This window comes from Schistocerca nitens, chromosome 1, assembly GCF_023898315.1.
Source record: "Schistocerca nitens isolate TAMUIC-IGC-003100 chromosome 1, iqSchNite1.1, whole genome shotgun sequence".
Lineage (NCBI taxonomy): Eukaryota > Metazoa > Arthropoda > Insecta > Orthoptera > Acrididae > Schistocerca > Schistocerca nitens.
The window spans coordinates 631,889,908-631,902,552 of record NC_064614.1 but is presented as its reverse complement, the minus strand read 5'-3'; the positions used below and the strand labels follow the sequence as shown (position 1 = coordinate 631,902,552).

Genomic DNA, 12,645 nt, shown 5'->3' with positions numbered 1-12,645 from the left:
CTGTGGATTCAATACCTTTTCTGCGTTAGTATTCACAGTTAATATGATTAATCAGTAGTCCTACAAATTATATGATTCACAAATAGTGTCCCATAATAAAAAAAAATCTTCCACCCTGGTCTCGTTCTCAAATAGGGAAATGCAGCTTTCCAGCCCCCAAAGAGTTGCACTAGTGGCACTCTAAACACTGCAAGACCCATGCACATAATATGCTTTTAACTTTAAAATATTTTTTCATATTCTTAGTGACATTACGAACTTTTATTTCCTCCCCTCTCTGTATTCTTGCTTTTGGATGTTTAGAGTTGGAGTTTTACATATTAATCCTGCTGTGCATCCTTTATTAGCGTTGTTGTTTTCTCTTTGATTATATCTGTAGATTGATAGTATGTAATTTTTATGTTTTCTTTGCATGCTGGTAGTGAGTTTGTTTTACCAGGTTGAACTACATGCTTCTTTCCCTGTGACTTTCTATAAATGTAGTATCATGCTGTCTTACTTCAGACATCCCTCTATTTACTTATGACACATTTCAGATTAATGTGTATGAAAATATACTTTCTTGATTTTACTTCCGATGAAAGTTCTCAAGTTTTGAAACAAGTGACAGTGTTGGTAAACACTAAGCTCTCAGGTTTTGAGGCAGGTGGCTATGTTGGTAAACACTGGGCCACTCTTCACTTATAAATAGGTGGGAGGTTAAGAGAATAATTAATGTCAAAAGTTCAGTTTTTTGACAGTGCTTTTCAACATCAGTTTAATTGTCCTTGATCCCACTTCTATTATAAATCATCACCCAGCCATCCGTCCAGTGCCTCACTACTCTTTGTTAGAGTCTCACCAAATCACTCTCAAAAAATTGCTGTGATACTATCTTCATAAGGACTGTTGTTGCGGCTGATATCCTATCCCATCCTTTATTGTCCTGAGCATAAATTCCAACTGCAATCACCCTGTTGTTATTTCAGACCCTAAACTTTCTTCATTGCCCCTACAGCTGGTATGCTTCATTGATACTACCAGTTATGTTAAGGATTACTATATGGTTTGGTTAACCCAAGGTTTTAATGTTTCTCCAGTACTTAAACTGCTTTGGCTCACAGCTCCTCTTCTTCTTCATATTTTTTAGTGCATGAGTTGTGAGCATGGAGACCCCTTGTTTATTTTTATTTATTTATTTATTTATATACTTGTTCCATAGATCTGTACATGTGAGCAAGTCACTCAGATGTGGAACATGTCAATATACATAATAAAATACATAGAATAAAGACATTGTTATAGTATTAATAACAGTGCAGAAAAGTCATACTTATTAGCTTAAAAACTAGTCAACATAAATGTGAAGATAGCAGGTTCATATTTAGGGCATTATTGCATCTATTTTAACCTTGAACAGTAATCAAAACTTCCCACTTTGGGTTTAAAAGTGACCCAAAAATGGAAATGAGAAAAACAGAAATTTTTACGTTAGGGCATTATTACATTAATTTAACAGTAAACAGTGTCAAAAAATTTAAAAACAACTTTCCAATCTGGGTTTTACTTATTTCTCTGAAAGAATTCCTCTAGTGAATAAAGTGAGGTCTCAAGTAAATAATTTTTCAAGCTACGTTTAAATACTGATGTACTACTCCTTATACTTTTGATGCTGTTGGGTAGGGAATTGAAAATTTTCGTTCCAGCGTACTTTACCCCTTTCTGAATAAGTGTCAAGTTCTTTAACTCACAGTGGAAATCCTCTTTTCTTCTGGTGTTATGTTCATGATGTAGGCAATTCGTTTCATACAGAGTGGGGTTATTTATTATGAAGCACATCAGTGAATATATGTACTGAGATGTTGCTGTCAGTATCTCAAGTCGTTTAAAATGATTTCGATCTGAGGTTCGTGGGGGTACACCACAAATGATTCTTATTGCTCTTTTTTGTGCTGTGAGGATTTTCTTTGCAGCAGGTGTATTGCCCCAGAAGATGATGCCATAACACATGTCTGAATGAAAATAGCCAAAGTAAGCTGACTTTGAGATGGTAATATCATTGAAGCGTGACAAAATTTGCAAAGCAAATGTTGCCGACGTCAGCCGTTTTAGTGTTTGTAGAACGTGATGTTCCCAGTTCAGCCTACTGTCCACGTATACGCCTAGGAATTTTGATAAGTACACTTGCTTTATCATCTGATCATTCTGTGTGATAACTATTTCTTTTGGGTTTTTGTGGGTTGTCTGGAACTGGATAAAATTGTTTTTTTTTTTTTTTTTTTTTTTTTTTTTCAGGTTTATTGAAAGGGAGTTAATACTAAACCAACCCAGAACTTCTTTAAGGATATCATTGACCTCGGATTCTAAGTCAGTAGTAGTGATACTAATACCTTAATATGCACCATAAGACTAACCCCCCAGCTGTCCTCTCTACAAGGGCTCACTTTTGTGGATAAATGCACAACAATGAGCCTAGGATGTTGACCCATTGCATTGCCATTCTTGTGTTGCAATCCTAGTCTCTGATGCATCTGACTTGGTCTATGAGTCAGCTTCCTTAGTCTATAGGTCAGCTTCCGTGTTATAAGCCGGCTTTTCCCTTGAACACTGACTGAGGTTACTTCTATAAACTTTTATTTTTTTCCACTTTCTTCCTCACACTTTCTTGGATAACTTATGTTCAGTTCCTGGAAGCAGGTTTGACATCTTGTCTCCCCCCTCCTCCACCTATAAAAATTTTTACCTACCATTGTGCTTGCAGGCTATGTTGGGAAGGTCACTCGCCATAGAGCACATTTCTCCCATTGTGCAATTGAAGGAGTTTGTGGATGAAAGTGCTAAGCTTCAATTTAGTAACAGTTAGTCTGATCACATTATCTGTTGTGTTTTCGAGTAAACCATTATTGGCAACATGTTTTTTCCACATATCCTGCTAGTAAGAGTTTTGTACTGTATAATTTTATTTGTCTTATTGTATTTATTTTCTTGTCTTTGAACATAACCAAATATTTAAAAAACAGTAACTGAAAATACTCTCTTTTGGTGTAGTGCTTTCTTTTGGTGACCACCTTCAATTTCATCTTACGCATTTCTTTTTAGGGTGGTCGAATTAAGTGCTAGTCCATTGAGGGGTGTTGACGGGTTCCTGCATAATCATAACCCCCTGACAGTGTAGGCGGTGCACTGTTGATGCCAGAGCTGCAAACTCCCCATGCAAAGGAGTGTATGCTTGTCGACTTTAGGGCATGGGGATGTCAAGTAGTGATTACAATACCAGGCAGCCATTGCTGTTGAAGGGAGGTGCACAAGGGGGGAGCCCCTGATTGGAGATTGAGACGTCATGCCAGATGAGCTTAATGAAGAGAATCAAACTGTTGCGCTTTGGTAGCCATAGGGCCCTAGCTGTTTCACCAGACAAAACAAATCTGTCCAGCACGCAAAAAATATGAGCCAAACAAAGGCTTGCTCTTCTCTAGTCACCCATGGAATGAATGTAAACTCAATACAAATAAATTTCCTATACTTCACGTCTATGGTCACAAATTTTTGTCATCAGACTACTGTTTTCGGTCTGTAATGACCATCATCAGATCTGCAGCAAAGTGTGGGAAAAATGCAAATACATTTTTTGCTGTGGATCTGAAGATGGTCAATAGACCAAAACTGGTAGTCTGATGACAAAAATTTGTGGCCAAAGACGTGAAGTAAAGGAAATTTATTTTATATTTGGGTCATTGTTGAATTCGTGGCAATGTTGCAGCTTGTGACATCAATACAAATAGTGAGACATACCCCCTCAGTACCCAATTTGTACGTTTGAGCAGAAATCTATTTTTCTTTGATGCACGTATTGAAGAAAGATTCAGGGAAGTGACATTCATTACCGACATGCAAAGTAATCGAATGCTTGTTAAAGCAGTGACACCTGTCACAGGCATTGCTCTCCTGCAAGGAGCTCTGTGACATCCCTGTCACTATCACCACCTTCAAGAGCCTCAACGTGATGGTGTTAGTTTTCATCAATATTTCATTTTACAAACTTGGAAAAATGGGATGTCCATTATATTTCCCATACCTGATGGGGAGTTATAGTAGAGTGGATACTGAAGCCTTTATTTTTGGTTTCCAACTGGATGCATTATCTGAAAAAAGTCAAAGTAATGGTTTACTGCTGTGATGTAAAGCCATACTTCCCACTCCTCATGTGGTGATTTACAATTCTGTGTTTTGGGCACATGTCGATATGCTTCCCCCATACCTCCCAACTGTGGAGATTGCAGGCAGCGCAATAACACATGGCCAGGACGTATTAGCTTCAGAGAATCACATTCCATTCATTTAGTGAACTGCAGTGTGTGAAAGAAAGAGAAAAAGATACAATAATACAAAACCTTTGACCGTTTTCTGTATTCTGAGACAGAGAAAAAATGTGAACACCTACAACCAGCTCAAATGGCCACAAACATTGTGGATACAGTAACCAACCCATTATCTATAACAAAAGTGAACTCATCTGCTTCTCCCACAATGTCAGGTGCTGGGGACAACCTGAATTCATCTTCAAGTGCAGGGCAGGACTCCTTTGCCCCTATTTACACTATACCCACATCAGAAACATTGTTTCCTCCAACCCTGTACCTTCTCAACAGGCTAATGTTGCCACACACCATGACAGCAGCCAAGGCTCTATGGAGACATGGACTGTGGGTCACAGGAGGACTTGTTCATCATACCTTTCTGATACATTACAAAATAATCACCAACCAGAATTAACACTCCACATATAAAATAATCACCAACTGGATTTAACACTCCACAAGGAGAACAAAGATGAAAGGAAGAAAGAGGACAAGAAAAATCAAAGCTGAAGATGGACCTGGCGTCCTCAGCTGCATCCCCCTCCCTGCCCAACAACCACTGACATTAAAAAAGGAGAATGCTTACTGCACCACAGCTTTCAGATGTTTATTAAACATTTGCATTCAGTATATTTTAAGAGCAGTCAACAATTTTGTAGAAAAAGAATGGCAAGATGTCAGAAAGAGACACCAAAAGAAATTTAAAGTGCTCTTTTCTAACAGTAACATCTTAGAACAAAAGAGTAGTGATAATTTTAAGTTTTATGACAGAGTTGTCAACCTCTCAAGTTTAGACCTGAGCACAAGAAAACACAGCTTACCACATAAAGGATTCAGCTAGAATTTAGCTCAGGAACAAAATCCCAGTCATATTGTGTCTATGTTTGGCCATATTAAAGTAGCATTAGATGCTGAAAAAGTTCCAACTGTTGAACAGAACAGTATTACAAGCAAAGCAGCCAAGACTATTGATACAGCAAAAACAATATACATAAAAATGAAGTAAATGTTATGAAGAAATGTGCAGTTTACATAGTGTTAACAGAATATTGGTTATCCATAATACTCTGGCTTTAAAGGCAGATAGGAGGAATACAGTCGTTCTTGAGGAAAAAAGAGGAGTATGTCCAAAAACCATAGCCTTCTTCAATACAAATGACATTATACACATTGATAGGGATCCCAATAATAAATATCAGGTTCAAGTAAAGAAAGCTCTAACTAAGTGTAGCCTTTTGCTCACTAATAGGGAAATCTGCTCACTAATAGAGAAAAAGACCAATGTATAGTGATGAACCTTCAGTTTCCCAAACTGCAATGACAACCCAAAATTTGGAAAGAAAAGACTGACTGTTAATTGTACAAACAGTTCTACATATTATTAAACAAAAAGCTTAACGTTATCATTAACCAAAATTATACGTTTGAGAAAATGTTCGCAGTTAAAAACTCAGCAGACCTGATAAACCAGATCAAAGACATTCACATCACAACTAATGGCAGATTCTTCTCCATAGATGTCACTAATATGTACACCCAGCATCTCAAATGATGAAACTATATCCTTTATCAAAACAGACATATTCAAATTCAATAAAATGAGTCATACAGAAATTGACAAATTAGGCAACCTTTTTGAATTAGTTATATCAGAGAACTATTTTACCTTTAATGGCCAAGTATATAACAAGAAGGAGGTTTAGATGTGGGGAACTGCCTGTCAGGCACACTTGCAAATATTCTGTTATTGAAAACAAATTTTTTGAAACTTCCGATGAGCTAACTAAGAAAGTCATATACTATTGCTGTTATGTAGATGATACACTACTCATGTTCAATGGCATTCGTGGTGAAGCTAATATATGTTATCAATGATTTAATCAGCTACATAAGAACATCACCTTCAGTGCATTACATGAAGAAAATAGGAGTATTAAGTTTTTGGACCTGAAAGTTAAAAGAGAAGGAAATGTCCATCTTTTCAACATATTCCAGAAACCCACTTCTTCTGACTGCATAATTCACAGCAGTTCTTGCAATCCACGATCCCATAAAGATGCATATTTCTGCTCAGCAATTGACAGGATAATCAAATACCCTTTAAATGATGTGAGTATTAACGCTGAATTACATACACCGGAGAAGGTAGCATCTCACAATGACTGTGACCCAAAACTAATTAAAAAAACCAGAAAGAACATAGTAAGAGTAGACATCAGATTACATTAGAAGAGAGAAAGCTAGTGGAAAAATATAAGTTTATAACCTTACCATACTGGGGTCACATTTCTGACAAAATAAGTTATTTGTTTTGGAAAACTGGACTGCAAATTGGTTTCAGGTTGGAGAACAATAAGAAATAATGTTTTATGCACAATACTGATAAGAGCCAAATATATAACATGTCAGTGGTGTATAAAGTAACATGTAGTGGTTGTGATAAATTTTACTATGCGTAAACAGAGAGAAACTTCAAAATGAGGTTTAGAGAACATACTAACTCTAGTGAAGCCAATCCCTTAGCATTCAGTGCTCATTTAAGAGAATGCAAGCATTCTGCTAATGACATTAACAAAAACATCACCATTTTCCACAAAGCAGAAAAAGGCATTTTATTAATTATTCTAGAAGAAATTGAAATAAACACACTTATCACAAAATGACCAGACAACATACTTATGAACAGAGGTACAGAATAGGATGTATATACAGAATTTCAGCAGTGTTTTAACTGAATAATTTTAGTTTGGAGTCTGTCATGCATGTAAAAATCGTCTAATTTGACTGATACGTTGGATTTCTTCGTGATCTTATTCCTTTTGTACATTCTACCTTCACATTCCAATTGTCAAAAATTGGATTTACATAATTATATGAATGTATGTCACAGATTTATATAAATATGTTCACAGAAATAACAAAAGACAGGTAATGTAGACTCATTGACCTGTCAGTTCCATGTTTACTCTATATGACAGCTTTGTCAAACATTATCAAGAATTGTCACTGCCTAAAATTTGAAAGCAACAATGTACATGACAAACTGTGTACTATGTTATCGGACTTATTTTGGATTCTGTTGTATTAACTGTCAAGCTTGTCATTGCTATAGAAGTGCATAATGTAAGTAGACTTATATTACTGCTATATAAGATCAGTTATCATTTTGTAGAAATTGATGCACATACAGTTGTTCATTCCTTTGTACCAGAGGCCACTGATGAGGGATTATAAACCTGAGAACTGGTTTTGGCAAATAAAACATTTCTAGTGCAGCTCATGGCATGTAGAAGCAGCCTTTTAATAAAGGACTGACACTGAAATTATGCACATTGTTGTCATTCCTACTCAAGATGTGGCGTAGGCAAAGGCTGAAATGTGACATGTCTTCTTGCTTCTGTCCCTTCATTCCTGGTACCCCTACAGCCATTGTTCAGGGGAACTGTAATATTTACCTTCAACACCAGACAGAAGGCAGACGCTTACTGATCTTACGTTCAGTGGTATGCGTGGCTCTTCAGGAATCTTGAGTCCCTGAAACATATATATCCCTGTCCTATGTAATCGTCATGCCTTTGTAAAAAATACAGTAGGCCCTGAAGGATGTCATGTGGTGTCTGCACTTCGGTACTTGTGAGCATATTTAGTGAACAACATTCACTCAATACAGTGTTAGATGATGTGGCTGTTTACATAGAGGCAACTATGAGTTACTCTCCCTCTAATGTTTATCTCCCTCCAGATGGGGATCTGACATATCAAGAGATAGCTGACCAGATCCATCAGTTACCTCCACCTTTTCTGCTCCTGGGTGACTTCAGTGCCCTCAACATATTGTGTGGCAATAATAGAAATTCTAAGCAGGAAACATTTTAGTGGAACAAGTAATGATAGACTTTGACTTAATTTTACTAAACAGTGGGACACCAACTCATTTTAGAGTGGCACATGGGACATATACAGCCATTGATCTTTCAATCTATAGCTCAACCCTCCTCCCTTCAACCCAATGGATGGTACACAATGGCCCCTGTGAGAATGACCATTTCTGAGTGTTATGATTTTCTCACACTTTTAATCAACCAAGCACTGTTGATAGTGTTCCCTCAGGAAAGCCGATTTGCATGTTTTTGACCCTGCCCTACCATCCAGTACTACTGTACAAGGGAAAATTGACAACTTAGTAGAGGACACAACTACTCCAATACTAAAAGCAACATAATTCATGATTCCCTATTCTTCAGAAACATGTCATAAGAAAACAGTCCCATAGTGGACACAGGAAAATGCTAAGGCAATCAAAGATTGCAGGCAGGCACTGCAATGGTGTAAGTGTCAACTGTCAGTGTTAAATCTTTTTGCCTTTAAATGATTCCATGCCCAGGCTTGCTATTGTGCCAAAAACCAGAATAAAGAATGTTGGGAAAGGCAACACACTACTGTAGGGATCTGTACCTCTTCTTCACAGATATGGGCGAAGTTGCATTGTATCTTTGGTTGCCAGCTAAGTAGTAGTATTTCCGGTATCCTGTTAGACAGAACTGTTCTTTCTTTCACTGCTGTTATGGCAGAACGTTTTGCAGCACGCTGTGCTCAACCATCAACATCTAACAACTTCCCCACCACCTTCTGTCTACACAACACTACTCAACATCTGTACCCACATAACACTCCTTTCAGTGAATGGGAGCTCATCAGTGCTGCTGTCCTTAGCAATCACATGGCATCAAGACTCTCAAATGCTACAGCTTCTAACCATGGCTCACTAATACCTCATACTTGTGGTCTTCAATGTTATCTGGTTTGTGAGTGTGTGTTTCCAACCCAGCATGATAGCCCTTTTTGAAACTAGGAAAACCCTGTATGAAATGGGCAGCTGTAAACCTATAATGAATGAATAATGACCCAATACCTGTGGTGGACTCTTTGAGATGAGTGGCCTTTTGTGAAACAGCCTATGTGGATTTACAAAGGGCAGATTCATAGCTGACCACTTAACTTTATTGGAGTCTGCTATAAGGGCAGTTTTTGTCTGTCACCAGCACCTCACTACTATCTTCTTTGACTTAATGAAGGCCTTTGACAGCATATGGTTTTACCAATTCATTACTGAACTTTACAAATGAGATTTTGAGGCATCCTACTAATTTTTATCCAGAATTTTCTGTCTCTCCATCCCTACCCTCCCCCCCCCCCCCCTCCCCCTCCTCCCTCGATCTGTGTCTCAGTTGGAGCATTCTTCAGTGCTCTCCATACACAGCACAGTAGAGTCCCACAATGGTCTGTGCTGAGTGAATCTCTTTTTGATGTGGTGTAATGAGTTTCTTCAACTAAGAATGTTACTGGAATGCAGCTGCAAGATGCCATCAGGGAAGCATGATCCTAGACCCTCGTCCAAGCTTTCCAGATGGACACTGTGAAAACAAGTGTTACGCACTTATACCAACAAAGAATCATTCATCCACATCGAGAACTTTTCCTTTGCAACGGACAGCTCAGTGCAGTAGAATCATACTGTTTTTGGGGCTTTTATTTGATGCTCAGTTGACGTGTTTCTTACATATTTGACAGCTTAAAAAAAGTGTCAACTAAAGATCAACACACTCTGCTGTCTCAGAGTGCGGACCACTCCTTCCTTTTGCATCTATACAAAGGACAAGTCTTATCCTGACTGGAATACAGATGTCTGGCTTATGGATTAGTTGCTGTTTCAACATAATAACTACTGGATTCTGTTTACTGCCATGGGATTGGATCACAACTAACACCTTTCAGATGAGAACTCTGAACAGCCTCCTGTTAGAGGCTGGGATACCACCTCTGTGGGTCAAACATCACCAAATATTATTAAATTATGCAGTATGTGGCCACAGCTATTCTTAACACTCAAATCACCACATCCTCTTCGTTAACAGGGTTTGCCTCCCACAATGGCAACTTACATTTGGTGATGTAGCAGCCGTTTAGGTGGAGTCCTTTCACTCTGACCACCATCTTCTTCCAGTGAACCCCATCATCAGGTTACTTTTGTGAACTCCTCGTGCTGTGTGCATCATTCAAAATCAGGCTGTGTGTTTCCATCAGACCAAAGGAAACTGTAGACTCTCCTGCATTCCACTGTTCATTTCTCTCAGTCCTTGGAGAATTTCCTGGTTCGGCAGCGATCAGTAGTAATGGCTAAATGTTTGATGATCATACAGGCTGTCTCTTTATTCTAAGAGCCATGAATAACACTCAGTGCTGCCTGAGTGTAGGATTTTGCTGCAGAACTAATACTATTATCCACACTGTCCGTTATACTTCTACTCACACTCATGAAAATATCACAATTTGTAGTGATTCCCTAAGCAGCGTTCAGGATGTAAGTCACAGTGTACTCAGAACCTGTTCGTTTTGCATTCATTTAGACCCAAAGTGATGTAGAGATTCTGGGAAATTATCTTGCAGACTGATTAGCAAAGAAAGCTACAGAAATGGAAACCCTGGAGATATGGATGCCGGGCTTTAACTTGGTGTTGATCTTATATTTTCAGCTGTTGGAGGCTTGTAACAAGGAATAGCTCACTATGAACACTACAAATAAGATGTACCATAAAGGGATCCACAACCACACTGTGATCTTTCCTTCACCATTCTTAAAGGAAATCTATTACCCTATGCTGACATCCTCAGGCAGGAGTATCACCCCATTATTGTTGTGACACCCATTTGTTGGTGCCCTTCTTCACATCCGAGTGCTCTGACTTTGGTGCTCAGTGGAAAACAAAACGCTGAAACTTGACAACACTACGTCTCCCCTGTAAAGTGATGACGTCCAAACAGCACATCCTGTTTTACTTTTTTAATAGAGAGTGTTTTTATATACACTTATTTTAAGCTTGTCACTAAGGTCTCATCTCCTTTTTCACTGGACATAGCTAGACAGGGATTTGAACACTGCTTCTCCCAAATAAAGAGTTTACTGCCTTAAACACTGTGCCACTTCACTTGGTTTGTTAGTATATGCTGTATGGCTTTTGAACATGAGGCATAGTAACTAATTCAATACTGGAACAAGGCCTCCATTGATCTTTCATTTTTCTTTCTGACCTGCAACCCATTACTCAATGGTGGGGAATGCGTAGATGACTTACGCTGCAGTGACCATTTCCTGATTTGCCCGCTGAACAGAGCAGTGCTCAGGTCAAGGCTGTCATAATATGTTCTCAGCTAATCAAACTGAACATTATGCAGGAAACCACTTTATTCTAATTAATATAGAAACAAATGTGATTTTGAAGTGATGAGACCAGGCTAGGGATTATTGAACTAACAAAATTTTTATCTTCTTTAATACTACAAGTACCACAATAAATCTGACTTGCAGAGAAGACAAAGCAAAATATACCTGTCACCCTTAGGCTGATACAATGACGGGGGAAATATATAGAACAAGTAGATATGGCAGGTGTGGAGACTTGCAGGGATTGTAATGTGATACAATATGATGATTTATGATGTGCTGTGTATTTCACACTTGATTTGGAGTGGGTTTGGTGAGGTGCAACAGGTGGTGAAGAATAATAATTGACGAAAGATGTGTCTAAACAACTGTTTGTGGTGCCTCTGTGTGACTCTTAGGCTGTGGAGTAACCTTAACCTGTCTATTAGGGTGGTGTTCTTGTATGTGTGAACTTATACTCTTGTGGGAGTAGCCATTGGTCTGTGAATGACTCATTTTTATGCAGAGTATGTTGTATTATGACAAGAGGACAGCTGTTAATTTAAATGATCACTTGCTCTCTAATTTTAGATTAAGACAAAATTTTTATTGATCTATGTGAAGGTGTTCTACACTTTTTTATGTGAATTTTGGCACATTCATCTAAGAATAATAATGGAAAATGTTCCTATAAAATTAATGTACGGTGAAAAACAAAAGTGAGATTCATTTGTCTTTCATGTTTCATAGATTTCTCACTTTATAGCTCACACATTTGTTGTGTTGTTTCAGTTGCTTGATATGCTGAAGTTTTATTCACGCTTTGAGATAAGTGATTCAACTGGGGATCCATTAACTGACCATGATATGACTCAGCAACATTACTCAAAAATAACATCATTACAGGTAAGTCTTCTAACTGTTGATATTAGATGCAAGCCTTTCAGGTAGCACTTCATGTATCAATCAGACATCTCAGAAGGCTTCTTGGAATTTTAGTATGTATTTAAATGTTTGTGGTTCCGTTTTGTCAGTGTAGCTTTCAGAAATAATTAAGCAAGTAACATGGGCAAGGGAAAACTGGTCACAGAATAAGACTGTCATATG

At 38.0% G+C, this 12,645-nt stretch overlaps 1 protein-coding gene across 2 annotated transcripts in view; it reads left to right on the top strand.

Moving 5' to 3' along the window:
• Window positions 1–12,645, top strand: part of LOC126257794 (RNA helicase aquarius) — a 368,203-nt gene that overhangs the window by 129,062 nt on the left and 226,496 nt on the right. For both annotated transcript variants that reach the window (XM_049955590.1, XM_049955591.1), the window contains one exon: window positions 12,331–12,444. In XM_049955590.1, coding sequence (XP_049811547.1) covers window positions 12,331–12,444 — 114 coding nt within the window. The remainder of the gene's footprint in view (window positions 1–12,330; window positions 12,445–12,645) is intronic.